General features: G+C 39.4%; 2 protein-coding genes across 2 annotated transcripts; one reads left to right on the forward strand and one right to left on the reverse strand.

The window, feature by feature from the left end:
• Positions 1-321: 321 nt before the first annotated feature.
• Positions 322-4,923, reverse strand: asb16 (ankyrin repeat and SOCS box containing 16). The gene is made up of 7 exons (XM_059348965.1): positions 4,759-4,923; positions 4,252-4,596; positions 2,894-3,161; positions 2,172-2,580; positions 1,990-2,073; positions 747-857; positions 322-666 (listed from the first exon to the last, which is right to left on the reverse strand). Exons 2-7 carry the CDS (start codon positions 4,589-4,591, stop codon positions 481-483), a joined length of 1,398 nt encoding a protein of 465 aa, XP_059204948.1. The 5' UTR covers positions 4,592-4,596; positions 4,759-4,923; the 3' UTR covers positions 322-480.
• A 2,599-nt stretch (positions 4,924-7,522) lies between these two features.
• hrob (homologous recombination factor with OB-fold) lies at positions 7,523-18,096 on the forward strand. The gene is made up of 10 exons (XM_059348964.1): positions 7,523-7,784; positions 7,951-8,001; positions 8,121-9,104; positions 9,406-9,489; positions 11,881-12,015; positions 14,001-14,109; positions 15,466-15,551; positions 15,670-15,792; positions 15,927-16,143; positions 17,816-18,096. The coding sequence occupies exons 1-10, from the start codon at positions 7,773-7,775 to the stop codon at positions 17,869-17,871; spliced, it is 1,857 nt and encodes a 618-aa protein (XP_059204947.1). The 5' UTR covers positions 7,523-7,772; the 3' UTR covers positions 17,872-18,096.
• Positions 18,097-18,398: the final 302 nt, after the last annotated feature.

Consider the following 18,398-nt stretch of genomic DNA (forward strand, 5'->3'; position numbering starts at 1 on the left):
GTTATTTCGGGATAATGACAGTTTCTCGTTAAGAAGATCAACAAGAACAAGATCATTATCTCGAAATAACGTGATAGTATCTCGTTATAATGAGATAAATGGAGGATATTTTTTTATATGGGTGGCAGCAATACGCTTCCATATAAAAGTGCATGTCTCATATGATAATCAATATGTGTATATTGTGTAAATTACCTGTAAGTTTATAATGATTGCACTTTCATGCAGCAGTGATGTTTTAAAGTTTTATGCAACCACATCTGAAACAATAGTACCAAACAACCAAAAAATATAAATAAATAAAAAGTAGATACATAATAATCCAACAGAAAGTGTATTTATTTGTATTTTCTTACATAAACTCCATCTGAAAGTATTTCAAGGAGACAAAAACAAGTTAGTTTAAAAAAAGAGAAACAGGTTACTGTAATCTTAAATAAATCTTGTTTCCAGAGAGTTGAACATGTATACAGTATGAAGTCAATGCAGCGTCCCGTCATTTTGCAGCAGCAGGTAGTCCCTCACAGAGCCGGGAATGTCCAGTTCACTGACAGCTGGGAAACATTGGGCTCCAAAGTTCAGGCGTAACGCACATCGACAGAGATGCTGCAGAGAGCGGGGCTGCCCGCTCCGCTGACGCACCAACTCCAAGAAAGTTCTGTGCTCCTGAGGGACAAAACGGAACAAAACGTTTAGAGCAGTGGATGGTAAACAAGACGAGAAGAGGTGATTTAGACACTTCATACCTCATATATCTCAGCGGACAGAGAGTCCATCCACTCACAGGGAGGGACGGACACGTACGAGTTCAACATCACCTCCAGAACGGCAGGAGAGAGAACACACTGCTTCAACAACTGCAGAGAGGAGAGAAAATACTAAAAGATTTCCTGAGAGAATTTGAAAACAATATCAAGTCAAATGACATCAAATGTAAAATATAAACATTTTCCTTGTTAAAATGTCTTGTCAAAAGTCATGTGAGCAAAAAATTATTAGACCCTTGTTTTCTTCAATTTCTTGTTCATTTTAATGCCTGGTACAACTAAAGGTACATTTATAATGATAACAACAAAAAAGTAGCTCATAATGGTTTAATTAAGGAGCTGATATCTAGCCGTTTTCCATGGTTTTATTGATGATTTGGTTATTATCAAGAAAACCATGGAAAATGACTAGATATCAGCATTTAAATTAAACTCTTATGAGCTATTTTTGTTGTTATTGTTATATATGTCCAAACAAATGTACCTTTAGTTGTACCAGGCATTAAAATGAACAAGAAATTGAAGGAAAAGGGTGGTCTAATATTTTTTTTCCATGACTGTATTTTGATTAGCTTATTTCCATTATTCCAAATGTGCCCAAGAATTTTCAAACTCGGGGAAATCTGTCATTTGAATGAAGTAAGATGTTTCATTTGGTCCCCTGTCAATGATGTCGTAACCCATTAACACATGTAAAAAAAAAACACTGATTCTTCATGCTAAACTTCTTTTTTCAGTGTTTTTACCAGTTATGATCAGCAGGTCTGTTTGTTTTGGCGATGAGAAGACTTCTGCAGATAATTTGGCTCCCAGTAAAAACCTCCTGACTGTCTGCAGTGATGGCAATAATTGTGAAGACAACAACTCTTTTGTTATTGTTTTGATTCAGAAAGCCCCAGCTTGATATTTACAGTTTATGTGCCATTTTTCACGCTTAGTATTTCGATTTTTTTATTGTACTCAAATTGTAAAAATATTTTCAATTTGGTTTATAAGACTTGGACTGGGTTTGATTGATCTCCCTCCTTAAAATCGAGAATTTGGCTCCTCTTTTGGTGGGTTGCTACAGCCTGTGGCTTCAGTATAAATATGTTGTTTTTAGACTCAAAAAACAGAACTTTAACCATTTATTTTCACCATTTAGTGACCTGTCAATCATGTGTTCATTAGAAAACAACTATTATGCATCAGTGTGCATTCTTTCACTGTGTTTTGTTTTAACCTGTGGTGAAAGAGGCTGAGCTCCATGGTTCAGAAGTGACTGTGCTATCGCTTCTGGCTGCTGCCCCGGGTAATCCTCAACCACCTTAAAGAACAAACAGAAAGTAAAAATAATATCTGTACTTGATCAGTCAGATTCTAAACTTGACATGATTTCTGTTTCACATAACCTCCAGGAGCTACCTGCAGCAGACAGTCGATTGGTGTGTATCCGGCACAGTTGGCGACATCAGCCCTGGCTCCGTGCTGCAGGAGGAGCTCCACTATCCGCGGGCTGCAGTTGGAGCAGGCGTTGTGCAGCGGGGTGTGCTGCTTCCTGCCTGCAGTCCTGGGGTCGGCTCCTGCATCCAGCAGCTTCTGAATCACTCGCAGATATCGCCCGGCCTCAGAGGGCCTCTCTGCACCGGAGCAGGCAGCGTTCAGAGGGGTCTCCCCCTCTTGATTTGTGGCCAACACGTCTGCTCCGTGGCGAAGGAAGAGCTCCACGTGCTCCTCCAGGCCTCGCCGGGCGGCCATGTGCAGAGGTGTCAGCCTCGACTCCTTCGCCCTAACGCTGACCTCTGCACCTCCCTCTATCAGCAGCTCAGCACACCTGGAACAAAAGGGAGACATCTGCAGAAACATCCAGTCTTTTCTCCCTTACATTAGTTATTAGTTTTCTTGAAAGACAGATGAAAGATCTTTTGGTTCTAAAGGAAAAATCTAATTTTCCAACATTCTTGGAGAGCCATTTGTCTTTTTATAAGAAAATTGGGTTTTTAAATTAGACTTAATACTACAGAAAGAGGAAATTACTTTTAAAGAAAAAACATTTTTGCACAGTCAGAGAATATTTCAATGAAACTCATATTCAGGCCTAAAATAGATTATTTTTATTAATGTATTTCAGCTCATATGTCACTCACTGGAATGACTGGGCGGAGGTGCAGAGGTGGAGAGGAGCACTGCCGTCTGCAGCCAGCAAGTCTGGATCTGCTCCATGAGAGAGCAGCAGCTGCACACAGACGGCGTGTCCGCCTCTGCAGGCGTCATGGAGGGCCGTGTTTCCTCCGGGGTCATCGTTCACCTCGGCCCCACGAAACAGCAGCTCCTCCACGCAGCCGCTGTGTCCTCTGCTGGCAGCCAGACGCAGTGCTGAAGTCTGCTTCACTTTGGAGCTCAGAGTCCACAGGCCTGGCAGAGGAACCGAGAGACTGGTAAGGATGGAAGCACAGTTCTGCTCATGTGATGAACAAAAAGATCCTGTAAGTCATTATAATGCGGAACATTCTCAAAATACTGACTAATTTATCTCAAAATAATGAAAAACTTTCCCAAACTGATGAAATAGTATCTCAAAATAATGACTGTCTTGCACAAAATCAATCTGAATCTCAAAAGTAATAACTAAGTATCTCGAAATAATGGGAAACTCTCAAAAAAAAGATTGACTTATCTTAAAATAAGTATAAACTTTCCCCAAATAATGAAAAGCATCTTGAAATAATGACTTGGTTTCTCAAAATGATAATGTCGTACCTTACAAGAATTAGAAACTCTCAAAAATAATGGCTTACCGAACCTATCCCAAAATAATGAGAAACTTTCCCAAAATAATTAATTAATATCTCAAAATTATAACTTATTATTGCTAAAGAATGACTTAATCTCTCGAAATAATGGCTTTAAAAAAAGAAAAAAGAACTACTATCTTAAAATAATGACTCACGTATCCCAAAATAAGAAGAAAATCAATAAAATAAAATAGGTAATTAAAATAATAAAATAAAATAGGATCTATCTGTGATACTAAGTATCACAAAAAATAGTTGGGGTATATATATATATATATATATATATATATATATATATATATAAAATAAGAAACTTTCTTAAAGTAATCACTTGCTTTAATGGTTAACTTATCTAAATATTACAAAAACAGCATCTGGAGATAATGAAAAACTCAAAATAATGACTTGCTTATCTTAAAAAAATTACAAATTTTATAATGAAATTAACTTGATAATGAAATGACAAAATAATTAAATTGCATCTTGAAATAATAACTTGGTTTGTAAAAAAAAATGAGAAACTCTCAACATAATGACTTATCTTGGAATGAGTTAATAGCTCAAAATAATGAGAAACTTTCTCAAAAGATACTACTAAGGCAGGATCCTTTTTCATAGTATAGTTTTTTGGCTTTCCTGTTATTTTGTTCTTTTTCTGGTGGAGTTAACAGCACTATGAGATAATCCGAGGTCTTGAACTGGTAGCCTACCCATCTCTGGCGTCCACACCATCTCCTCGTGCACCGTCTCCATCAGGGCGTTGACCATGGCAGGGTCCTTCAGCACGGCGTACACTCCCTTCATGTCCCCACACATGAAGGTGTTGTGCACGGCCGCATCCCTGCACCGCACCTGGTCCGGGGGGGCTCGGACCTCCTGGAGCCGCCGCTGCTGCCTGGGAGGGGGCCTGGGCGCGCGGGGCAGCGGGGCCCTTGTCATGGCTCTCCTGTGAGCCAACGCTCTCCGAGCATCCTCCCACTCCTGCAGCTCCTGCTCCACCCTCAGGGAGCGCAGGGAGGTGGAGGTGAACGGGAACGAGTTCTTCGACATGGCAACTTAAAGTGAGACCACAAGAGAGTTGACATGTGGCAAGAAAGGTGAGTTCGAAAGTCGATTTCATGGCATTTTCCTGCACATTAAAGTCTTTAAAGAGACAGCCTCTGAAGCACTGTGCAGTTCCTGTTCAGAGAAAAGGTCAACCTGCAGCTTCTACTCACCTCTAACAGAGCTGTTGTTCAGTCTCAGAGGTCCCAGCAGAGGTCAGGTAAACGCTATCATCATTTAAATCAGTCTTCCTTCCCTTTTTATGTCAAATATCACAACAAAAAAATGAAATGCCTTCCCTTTATGGACGCAGTCACACGCTTGTTGCTCAAACACAACTTCAGCACTGGTTATTATTAGATCAGAATGCAAGCTGAGACTTGTTATACCACAACTGGCCACTAGATAGCAGCGTTGGTCCTGTGTTTATGAGCCCAAAAGGAGCATTGTAAACCAAGGAACCAAGAAATGTAAAGATACACTGCAGCTCAAGCCAGCTATTATTGTAGTGGACTGTGGGTTCACCACTTTACAGTTAGAGTAGCAACTTTTAATATGTGTTGTAGACTGTTCTGGTGCAGTTTGCAACTTTTTATGACCATGAAAGTGTGTTGAGAGCATATCTGATAAAACTTAAACAGCTTCCATTTGATTTAAAAGTCACAATGAGGAGATAGCATTGTGAGAATCATCCTTAATTTAATGCATTTTAATATATTTAACATTATAATTCATATGTGGACCTGCTGTGAGGGAATCTGCATATAAAAAACTATATTTTATGTTAAAAAAATATTTTCTAGTTTCACTGTAATTGCATTGCTAGGCAACAGGTCGGGTCCTTCTTTACGTCCTGTCAGCTGATGTTAATCAAATTTTGCAGTGTTTGGAAAAAAAAAACATAACACAGGTATGATGTCATAGTGGGATTTGCTGTGCTCGTCCAATTAACTTTAATCGAAGTGGTACCAAAGTCTGGCAACAACAAACAAAAAAAATCAAATCATAAATCTATATAAGACATTTAGTTTGTTTGATCTATGATTTGAATGCATCATCATTTTAGGTTTATCTGTCCTATCAGGTGTAAAATTTTAATTGGATTTTGATTTTAAAAAATATTATATTTTCACCCTCTGTTGATCAGCATCTGCAGAGATTGGAGCTGGTGTTGTAACGACTGCAGAAAAAACAACTTGAAGGTCAAGTTTAACGAGTGCTGCTTCTTTCAACAGCTAGAACTGAAATTTGTCACTTTGGTGGTATGGTTTTTGGTGACAGTCGAGTACATTTAAGTACTGCACTTAAGTACACCTTTGATGTACTTGTATTTTCCATTTTATGCTACTTCATACTTAAAATCCACAACAATTCAGAGGGTTTATCCCACTACATTTATGTCCCAACTTTAATTACTAGTTACCTTACACATTCACATTATTCATGCAAAATATAAATCAACGAATTAATTATCATATATAATGGTAGATTAAACTATTCAGCAGTGCATAAAGTTATTTAAATTAGCTCCACATTTACCATCTGCAACATTAAAGTGATATAAGCAATAATTAATCAATAATTATAGTCCAGTTAAATGATATATATGATTCTGAAATACAGCATCCTGCAAAATGATTGTTTTTACTTTGAGTATATTGTGATGCGCATACCTATACTTTCGTGAAATTATGAATGCAAGGCTATTAAAGTACTTCTACACAAAGGTATTGCTACTTTTACTTAAATAAAAGTACTGAGTACTTCTTCCACCACTGTGTATTATATTACTGTGTATTGCTTTTATTTTAAGTGTGGCTTTTGGTTTCTTTTTCACAGGCAGAATATCCCCAGTGCTGAGTGTTTAGCTGTCTGTCCTCTCCTTTGTCTTTTGTTTTCCAGCTTTGAAATGGGTTTTTGATTAATAGTCGCAGCTATGAGTTACAATAGTTTTGTAAATAACATAAGATTAAAGGCAAAAAGCAGTAAAATCCGCCTTGTTATCACTCCTATTTTTCACGAGTTGAAGAGATCTAAAGCTGTTCCTATCCACACAAAATACTTTGTCAGATTTTGTGCACAATTTTCACATTCCTGCATTCAGCATATTGCCTCAAAACATACAACATCTGTGGCATTGTGTTGTGTGATAAAAGTGCACATTATACTGTGACCAGTCCAAGATATACGTGTGTAATAATCATGCTGTTCAGTCAGCATCTTGATATGCTGCACCTATCAGGTGATTGGATGTGCTCACTAACATGTATTTTAACAATCAAAAGCCTAATGAGTTTATATAGCACATAGCATATATCCAGATGAGGCAGATGGGTAATCATCTGCCACAATGCAGATAAACATGATCAAGTGAATAAAAGGTGCAAACAATACAATGGTTATACAAGAAGGCAAAACTAAAAGTTGAATCTAAAAACAACAAACAAATGCAAACAAAGTCACGTTAAAGAAAACAAGTTAATGTCACAAAATTGGAGCTATGAAAATAGTAGCTAGTGTAGCTAATATATACTCAGTTTTCAGATTTATGCTGAATTAAACCTATTGCTACTTAAATGAATGATGAGTTATTAGGAGCATAAACTAAAGCTCATAAAGAAATAAAAATGTTAAGTGTTAAAACCAAATTTTGCTTCTTATTTACAAAAACAGTAAAACAAATGGTAGAAATAGGGAAGTTGGGGTGAATCATCTTGTTCTGCTTGTACACTGTTTGTAGGGGAAAAAAAGGACCATCCTGCAAAATTAGTGCTTTCACTCAACTAAGTATATTGTGAAATTAAGAACATATACCAAAGCTAAGAGAAAAAAATCAAATGTTAACTGTATAAACCAAATTTGCTTTATATGGACTATAAAAACCTAACAAAAACGAAGCTAGTTGAAATACATGAAGTTGGAGTGAATTATCTTGCACCGTTTCTACACTCTCCGTTTAAAAGAACCCTACGTCATCACGTCGTGTTGATTTGAACGTTACGGCGCGGTACCAAGCAGCAGGCTTCAAGTTTTCACAAGCTCGCTGGTTAGCGGCTTTTTCTAGTTAAATTAAAGATGTGGGAACAAAACGACAACTTATATTTACACGCAGTTATTGAATGGCAGTAAGTGTCTCTGTAAGTTTGGTGTTCAAACTGATCAAATACGGCTTTCATCGCGATATCTCATGACAGCGATGGTGAGTAAAACTAAAAACAATCTGAGCTAACTAAGCTAGCATGCTAACAAGACACACAGGTAACACGTTAGTTTTTGACACGTTTTCTTGTTTATATAATATGTTAAGTAGCATCTGGACTTTTATTGTTACACATCACATCAATTTGTTGTTACCTCTGTTACAGACCTGCAAATTAAGTGGCCTGTTCAGCATTGGCGAGGACTTTGATGATGAGGTGATTAAACAAACGCACCTGATTTTACTTAATTGTCAGTAAGTCCCTTCTGTTCCCCTCTCTTACACTATATGTGTGTGTGTGTGTGTGTGTGTGTGTGTGTGTGTGTGTGTTTCCAGGACCTGCTCGGGACAGACTGGGCTGTCCCCTCAGCGTCTGGACCAGCCGATGTGGCAGCTGCTGTGTCATCCTGCACGCTGCGTGCCTCCTCTGTTGCTCACAGAGAGCCGGAGAAAAACCGCCTTCAGCAAACTGGAGAGAGATCAGCCGCCTTGTGTAATGGCACAGCATCAAGGAGCAGCACACACGCTGCTGCTGCTGCTGCTGCTGCTGGACAAACTGTTGCTCTGGGTTTGAGACAGCCCTCCTCCTCTGCTCATCTTCATCCCCCCACACTGAATACCGCTCAGCCTCATTTGGCATTACAACAGAGTCATGGAGACACTGAGGGGCAGCCGAAGCCCTGTGTGGCTCAGGATGATTTTGATGATTGGGATGTCGACCTGGCAGACCTGGATGAGTGTGATGGCCAGATGGGACACTCTCGTGCTCCAACCCCAACTGCGCCCGCGGTCCAGCCTGCATCTACTGCCATAGGGCTGCGGCCCCCGACCTGTGGAGGGATTCAGACACAACCTAACCGGACCCTGAGAGACTTTAGCACTGCACGCCAGGCATCCGCCAATCATAACCCACCTCCTCGGATCTCCTCCACTCTTCCGCGATCTCCAAATCCCCGCCCTTCTTTCTTGTCAGCCACTCCACAAAGTCCTGGTGTTTTCCCTGGACTTACTGCGTCCTCTCCTGTCCCCAGCCCCATTTCCAGGACACTAAACAGGCCCCAGAGACCATGGACAACTCCTGTACCCTCCCCTAGGGGCCGCAACCTCTTTGAAACAGTCTCCCCAGCGCCTTCTTCATCCTCCTCATCTCTGAGCACCTCCACTCTGAGCCCTCATCCCCTTCATACTCCAGTCCTTACAAACCGCCTGGTCCAGCTGGTATCAGCCTCCAATAAGCTTCCCAACAAGAGACCTCGCTCTGAACCTCATCATACCAGAACCAGACGCTTCCCAGGCCCTGCTGGATTCCTGCCACAGCAGGTCTGCCTAATCTAGATTTTATTTTTCCCTCTTTTTGTCATTGAAAATGTGTGTGTGTGTGTGTGTGTGTGTGTGTGTGTGTGTGTGTGTGTGTGTGTGTTGACTTATTTTTTAAATCAAAACACCAGTGCAGCCAAATTACATCTCACCCTCATGCTCAGAAATCATGCCGCAGCTGTGTGGTTTTGTCACCTGAGCTCTAATTAAATGACTGTCACAGAAATCTATCGGTTATGTGTTTGTTTTCCCGCCACAGCGCTGTGTAATCGTTAATTTTATAATAATTTTTTCTCTCTCTCAGCCGCAGGGTCAGAGCCTGGATGACATTGTGGTTTCTGTCCCTCAGACTCCAGCTCATGGTGCTGTGGCTCGGCTGCCAAGCCAGGTAATAAAATCACAGTCGGACATGCAGGAAAATTCACGAAAGCCTGTTTAACTTGTTACACGTTTGTATTATAGATGGAATCATCATTTTATCGATCCTTAAGTGAACTATTTGGTGCAGAAAATGACAGAAAATACTAGAAAATGCTGTCACAACTTCCCAAAGCTCTTAATTAAACTCTTAAGAAACTTAATTAGAATATATGCCTATGAAGAACTGAGGAGGAGTTGCAGTTTCATACCAGAGAGACAACAGATTAAAACAGATTAAACTCAAGTGTGTCACTCCCAAGTTTTATATTTTATTTTATAGTTATTTCTAGTCAAAACAATCAACATTAATTGTTGGTCTGAGCAACAAAAGGACCACAAAAACGTTCCTTGTTTATTTTTTATTTCATGATCTTTTATGTCCCTTATTAACCTATATTACGGCTACAACAAGTCAGAGAGAATAGGAGAGTCTGTCTGTCAGCAGAAAAACACTTTTTTACATCATTTATTATGATTTCTGTTAAGTCACATGTTTCCTATGCCTCGGGTTTGATAAGAGTCAGCCAATTTAATGTTTTCCCTGAAACATTTAACCCTAATAATTAATTACCAGCGTTCAAAAGACACCATAATCCTAACATTCTGGGTTTTAAAATAGTGAACTCATAATTAGAATATAATTAAATACAGGTGCAAATACTGAATAAGTAACACAATCTGCCCGTAAGCACGAAACAGTATAAATGCAGGTTGTTCATTAGCAGGTGTTTGTTAAAAGGTAACAGGCTACAGAGATAAAACACTGCTGCTCTGCCACTGATAACTGTGTGCAGTCACACAAACGGCTGTAAGAGCTGATCCAGCTGTGATGCCTTCACGTACTTTCCTGTTTTATCCTTGGTGGGAGGGATTAATGCTGCGTTCTTCAACTTCAACATTTCTGACCTCCTACTAGAAAAAAATGTAATAAAATGCCACTCAGAAAACTTGGCAAATCCAACTACGCTGACTTCTTGAAGAATTAATTATCTGACAACACACAACAGTGGCAGCACCCATGAAAACGCTCATTATAGATGATAAACCATCAACTCAAAGGCAACAAAGTATATTTATTAAAATACTGCATACAATAATTAGAGGTGGGGAAAAAATCGATACAGCATAGCATAGTGATATTTTGCGTGGCAATATTATATCGATACATGGCTGCCAAGTATCGATATTTAGCATTTATTTTTACCAGAGGCCGTAGCGGGCTCACTTTTAGGAATATACTGGAGATATCTTATGAAACTAGAAGATCTAAGGAATTGATGGGCACCATGTGCGTCAGGATATCGCGTCGTGTTCGTTCAAGAAAATTGAGAGCAGGGAAGCTGAAAGTTTGATAAAATGTTGTTGTCGTCCATACATGTTTGATATCAGTTCAGGCAGTTTGACTGAATACTTTGTTGGTCAGTCTGTGGGTTTGACTCTCATTGTGGAGAAATAAAAAGACTGAAGTGAGATATATACTGTATTGCATTACTCACCATATTGCAAAATGCTAAAAATCGCAATAATATCGTATCGTGACTCAAGTATCAGGATAAAATCTTATCCTGCGGCCTCTGGGGATTCACATCTCTAACAATCATATAACATGCAATTATATATTTTTTGTATTAACTATTGAATTATTAATACTATTAACTATATAAAATTTTAAAAAACACACGTCAAAAACACACAAATCAAATGTATATGCATGGGCTTCCAAGTACAATAGTGCAGTGCAATAAAATATATAATGGCGTCTCTTAGGATATCCATAATTTTTCCTTCACTTTATTTGTTTTTATATGCTAGAGGCTTTTGCCATGCACTCAGAACAGAATAAGCGAGCCTAGAAACAGGATGTCTGTCTATTCACAGAATTTATGTTTCTGTCAAGACATTATGATAACAGGAACAAAAAAAGGCCCAAACATGTGATGAAGGCACATTTGTAATTGGAGCAATAACTGATCATTTTCCTGTCTGCAGCTGACAAGACTTCCATTGTTTCCAACAGGACTTTTTGTTTATGCCAACAGCAGCTCTGAGAAAAAAAATCTCTGGGCTTTAAAAACATCCTTTGATATTTCTGACATGACTTGAAGTTTTGATTTCCCAAAGCTTCCCGTTTGCATTTTTTATTTCTTCATATGGCTTCTCCTTACTTTTAAAACCAGACTGCAGCGTGAAATCAACTTTCACACAATCTGATTGCAGCGCAGCCACGGGGACTGAGTGAGAACTGTGAAGCGGCAGAGAGGATGAAAAAAAACAGAAAAAGAAGATATTTTTAAAGCCAGGTGTGCACAGTAACGGTTGAGCTTTGTGAGTGTATAACCTGTTTGACTTTGATTCGCAGGGCTCCAGCTCACAGACTGAAGAAGAAGAGTTCAGCGGCGGTGCCTGGGCGGCGATGAAGGCAGAGATGGGATTGGATGAGAGGAACCCTTCGTGCTTCCTGCACTCCTACAGCGTGGTCATGGTGCTCCGAAAGGTCATTATCACCTCACTTATAAACCCAAACGACAGCGAAGAATCTCCCGAAAAACATTTCCCTTTTCAGTCCAGTTCACACGCTTGCAATAAGTGCGTTTTTATCTGGGTCAAGCCATCGTTTTATTATTTATTCTCTTCATCATAACAGTGCGTGTGTCGCTGCCGGAGGTCTATTGGCATAATCAGGACAAATGGGGGAGCCGCAGCAGAGATGTTTTGTAATTATAAACAGTACGATCACTCATCAATCACTCTAATGGAGACTCTGCTGCTCTCCGTGTGTTGACCTCTGTGGAATAAACTCACCAGTCTTCTTTGTTAACATGTTTGTTTCTGTCGCCGGTTGTTGACACGTGCTCTGTTTACACGCAGAGAGTCGCAGGTCGAGCTCGCTCTGGTTAAGCTGTTTACATGATCCTCAGCTTCCCCCCCAAAATCCCTGTTTGTATGAGTAAATCTATTATCACGCAGCCCTCCTCACTGCTGTTGACTGAACAATAACATGTTAGATCTAGTGCAGCAGGAGGAGAGGATGATCCCACCAGTAAATAATGCTCTCCACTGTTCATTTATTAACAAACCAGAGGCCTGCGCTAAGAAACAGGATTTTGGGTAAGCGAGGTAACTTCAGGTTTAATCCTGATCACTTCTTACCAGGATGTGAGATTAGGGAGGTATGCGGCTTTTCTTTGTCACGAACGTGGCTCTCTTTTAACCTGGCCAGATAACCATGGTATACTGAACTATTAACCTGCTTTGGACCTTGGACATTTGACCATTTTTAACAAAAATCGACATACAGTCATGGAAAAAAATATTAGACCACCCTTGTTTTCTTCAGTTTCTTGTTGATTTTAATGCCTGGTACAACTAAAGGTACATTTGTTTGGACAAAGAGCCAATATCTAGCCATTTTCCATTTTGTTATTAATAATGATTTTGGTTATTAACAAGAAAACCATGGAAAATGGCTATGTTACTCTAGTATGACTTTTTTTCGTTCACATTTTTCACACCCCATAATATGGTGTTTTTCTGTCCATATTATTAATGTATATTATAATATTTATAAAACATTTTTCATATTTGACCATTTTTGACAAAAATCGTATGACTTTTTTTTCTTTTGTTAAATTTTGGACATCCCATAAAATCCCATACAATTATGTTTTTCTGTCATTTCAGGATAAACCATGCTCTATCATGTATCGACAGACTATAATTGGGCCATTTTCAAAAAAACTTTCTGGCATTTTAAAATTTGACCATTTTTGACAAAAATCAGCCCCCCAAAAAATCGCCTTTACCTCATTGAATTGTTTTAGAAAAAGCGGCACTCTGTAATCAATTTATGATCTATACAGATTCTTAGCTGAGGAAATAACAAACCTGCTGAGTCGTAACATTACATTAATGCCAACGAATGAAGCGCTGCACTTACAGTTACAAGTTGTTTGCATGGTGTGCATTGCTGTCTATTTTTCCACAAATTTTAAATAATTTACGGCAATGACAAAAAAAAACATGCCTCAAGAAGTCAAACAACAATTTTTTATGAATTTCATGGTGAGAACTCAAACTAATTAATTTATTCATACATTTTACAGTGTTACCTGAGTGTGGCTATTTTACTTATTTTCTTACAGTATTATTGATACATTTATCTAATCCAAGCTCAGATAAAATGTTTATGCCTTCAACTAACCATTATGTTTTATGATTTGATTTTCTTGTACAATCAAATGATCGTTTTGTCGATAACAAAATCAGACTTCAACAATCCTCCTAGAAACTTTAACTAGCAGATGTTTTTTTGAGATTTTTACTTTACTTTGATTTCAAAATGAATCAGGGTGGAAACAAGTTAATTTTCTGACAAAGGTAATAGGTGTGAAAGTTATCTTGAAATAATTGAGTTATTATAATATACTGTGTTATTTGATCGTCCAGCTGATGTTTGTTTGTTTCCCCTCGACGATATAGGCTGCTCTGAAACAGCTGGCGAAGAACAAAGTGCCCAACATGGCCGTGCTCCTGAAGAGCATCATCCACACACACGCTGATGCCAAGGCTGTGTTTAAAGACCCAACAGGTAGTGTGCCCACACACACACACACACACACACACACACACACACACACACACACGAACAATTGCACTGGCTCATTGCAGATATGTTTCAGTACAATGTGCACAATAAATATAATCGAGCTCCACATCATATGAGATCATAGTTCAGCTGCAGTAATGTGTTCAATTACACAGCTATACATTTATATACATTACACACAGTCATCCATTCTGCCCGGACAGCAGGAAGCCAATTTTTTTTTTTTTTTATCTGATCCTCCTCTCAAGCCTAACCGGTTGCCATGGCCCCCAGAGAGCCGCCACAGGAGGTGCACTGATTATTAACACTCAGGAGTGGATGTTGTACTCAACACAGGACTTAAGTGCTTATTAGTGATTCAATTGCAGTAGATTGGCATCAGCAGTGGGTGGGTTTTAAGTGCTTGTGACACCACGAGGGAGCGTTCTGTCAGTAATGTGCTTCCCACCTGCTGAAAGGTTTTGTCTCAAGCAGGCAGTTATCTGTCAGTATACACCATATACAACCTCTCATTCTGGGAAACTGGGACAAAATATTATTTTTGGGGGGTGTTGATTTTTGCTCTTAAATGATAGTAGTCTTGGATATTAATCCTAGTGACAGCTTACCTCACAGGTATTTACTTTTTTCTCGAGGACTTTGAGTTTTTGTGTGACTGATAGAGATGACAAAATTATAGTATTATAATATAAATTATATATATTTTTATAGTATAAAAATATAGTATTTTCTGAAATTAAGTCATTTCAGTAGTGTAAATATCAGGCGATTAAGACAGAATGAATCACACACCTTTTTCACAAACTGTTGACTAGTTGGTTGGTTGGTTGGTGTACAAAAACCACAGCAACGCACAGAGCTGACCGGTATGACACCGTGTGTTGCAAACTGCAAGTAAAGCTCCATTTGAGACGGTCTTCCAAATGTGCTGTATACATGTCCAAAGAATGCTCTATAAAAATGAATGAAATGGCATATCTCACATGTCCTAATCAGAAAATGCTAGTTAATAGTAGAACATTAATGTGCATGTAAACGACAACTGTATTATCCACTGCAGGATAAATAAAGTCTTATCTTAGTCAATGTGAACAGAAGTGCAATGCTAAATCTATTGACTACTCAACTACTAGTCTAGAATTAAAGAGGATAAAGGTTTTTTGGGACCATTTTGGGAGGTCTAACGGATGTTTATTTTTATGATACTTTATGTTTGTCTCATGTTAACCTTTTATTATGAGAGTCGTATGATAAGTGCAGAGTGCCTCAGGACATGTCGGACTTTCGTTTCACTGTCACTTTCTCTCTTTGTTTTGTCCAAACTGTTTTTGACTGAAGGGGAGATTCAGGGAACAGTTCATCGGCATCTCCTGGAGGACCGGGCGGAGGAGCTGAAGGTCGGAGCTGTACTCCTGCTCAAACAAGTGAGACTTGCTGCTCCCTTCTCTTTAAACTTTAAAGATGCTAACTGCAGTTCAGTGTTTAAGCCCAACCGGAAATTACAGAGGTTTTCGACTCATGTCTGGCTCGCTCTGTGGACAGGTGGGAGTGTTCTCGCCCTCCCAGCGTAACCATTACCTGAACGTGACGCCCAACAACCTGCTGAGGATCTACTCCCCTGACGGAGTCGGCCTGTCCTCCACTCAGCTCCCCCCGCTCGTCCTGGTGAGCACCACAGCTGTCAGCTGAAAACAAGAATAGCACAGTCCAACAAATATGAAATCTGTCATACAGAAATGCTCTGTCAACCTGTCAGCTGTCCCCTTAAAATGTTTTTTTTTTTCTCTTTTTCTCTCTAGGAGCCGATGCTACAGTCATGCGCTCAACCTCGCTCCGCCGTCCTCCGGGAGCCTGTGTCTCGGATGCAGCTGGTGTTTGACGAGGAGGATGACGAGGGACAACAGGGGGGGGGACGCTCAGAGGGAGGTGAGGACCCTAAAGCCCCAAGAGAGACGCGAGCCGGCTCCAGAGAGCCCGCTGGGAACGCAGCAGCACAGGACTCCGGCTGGGATGCAGGTGGGGCCTCTGAAATGTAATAACACTTGTGATGAGAGAGCAAGATTAATTCCAGTCACATCCCGGGGTGGCCAAATGTCAACTCCAGTAAAATTATGTTTTGCTGAATAAAACCGTGACACCGTCTGGTAACGTTTTGAGTCATTAACATTTGACTCGCTGACCCGAACCCAATCTAACTGCGGCAAAACAAAGAGGCTCCTGATTGTATTGTTTTGCACTGAAGCTGCAGCTAAGCGAAGCTCTCATTTTCATTAATCTGCCTTTTTATTTTTCACATGTTGGTTCACAATGCAAGGTAGCAGAGCCTGAATTTGTATTTTTTTTTATAATGACGTGATTAGTCTGATCAGCCGCCAACTCAGAAGCATTCATCTCATATTTCTATGAAATGTGGAGACGAGCCAAGTTCAAGGAAATGGCTCCAAGAACCTTAATGCCTTACCATCACTCAACGACTCCCCTAGAATCAAATATTCCAGCCACTTTTGACTAAATGGGTTTTCATGAAATTTTGTGTAGACAATAAACGTCCACAGAGGGATGAATCCTAATGACTTAAATCCATCAACGGATCAGAAGTTGACTCGGAAGTTTCAGAAAAAGACAGATAAGACTTTATGGATATAGAGGAGTGGAAATTGTCTTGTTACAGCGGCAAACAAGAACATAACAAATAAAACCCAAAAGAAGTTAAAGTCTCCCTCAATACATGTTTTAAAGTATTTTAAAATACTCATGGTTTTCCCATGGTGGTGCCTGCCACCGCTACTTGATGACTGACCAAGACAACAAGCAGTTAACTTTGTAATTGTAGGGATGTGTTTGTGGTAAATTGAAGAAAGAGAATGAAGTTCTATGCATGAGTTTTAATTCAAACTGCGCCATATTCAATTCTCACATGCGAACAGAATGACGCATGTAAACGACAATATATTGAATCCTATTATAGCTTGTCCATTTTCATATATCAAACGATAAGTCGATATCGTAATTATCGTGACAGGCCTCTCTGGTAGTCGCCTTAAGTACTCGTCTTTGGTACATGGCCAGTTATTTCTGGACACAGTAAAGTTGTTCAACAGTTGTCCAAACATGGTAAACATTGTCAACACAGACGTCACCAAATGTCCTGTGGTCAGCATCTCAGATGTTCAGGGGAGGCACAAAACCTATTCCTGAATGGTCAGCACTCTTAAACATCAACTTCAAAGAAATGCATACTAACAGTAATTAATGATCGCAATCATCTTAATGTTTTGTTAATTGCTCCTGCTTCTCTGCTCTCTGGATGGATTGTATTTTAAATCTCTTTCAGTTCAGAGTATTTTTCAGATAAACACACTGTACGCTGTCTTTTTATCCTTTTAACCAAAACAACATTAAACTGTCAACAAACAGATGAATGGTTAAGACTCACAACCACATACTTTATTTCCAGCCTCGGGGCCTCTGTTCCCTTGTTTCTTGTCTACCTTTGTTCTGTCCAATAACAACAAAAATGCCCCAAAACAGTCTTCTAAAAAACAATTGTTACATTTATGTTGTGAAAACTTTACTTTTTTAACATTAACTCCAGGCAAGTAATGATTTCCTAGTTTTCTACCAGTTGAATTGGAGTGGCTCTGATGTGAATTATTTCTTCTTCTGTGTGTCTGTCTGTGTTGTGCAGATGACGACCTGGACAAACTCCTGGGAGAGTTACCTGAGGACACCTACAGCCTCTGATTTTACATCAGCAAAAGCTCAGACTGTACAGACTGTCTCCACTGACTGGAGTTATTTTCACCACTGAACAACAGTAAAGATGTTATCCTCTGTTTTCCCCACATCAAATCAATTGTGTGGCCTCTAGAGAACTTCTGAAAATGTATATATGTTGTAAAAGTTTTTTTTTCTTTCCTCAACTGTGTATCCAGTTCATAAATCCTTCAAAGAATAGTCTTGAGATAATTTGCTGTTACTGTGTCCTTTTTTTTATGCATCACTAATGACTGATGTGTGATAAAAAGTGGCCACTCAAAGCCGACACACGCTCTTAAATTCATTACAGAAGCTCTAAAAATCCGCTCCGTTTGATTTCAGCCTTATGTCTTATATTGTTAAGCTGAAAATGTATAATCTGTATTTAGGATGCAAACCCCTCACTTTACTTTCATTCTTAACCATTGTTGCACTTTAGTTCAGTGACCTTGAAATAAACAACTAAATCTACACGGCATTGATTTGCTAATCATGCAAAACGAAAGCAAGGT

Source organism: Centropristis striata, chromosome 13 (genome assembly GCF_030273125.1).
Source record: "Centropristis striata isolate RG_2023a ecotype Rhode Island chromosome 13, C.striata_1.0, whole genome shotgun sequence".
In the NCBI taxonomy this organism is placed as follows: domain Eukaryota; kingdom Metazoa; phylum Chordata; class Actinopteri; order Perciformes; family Serranidae; genus Centropristis; species Centropristis striata.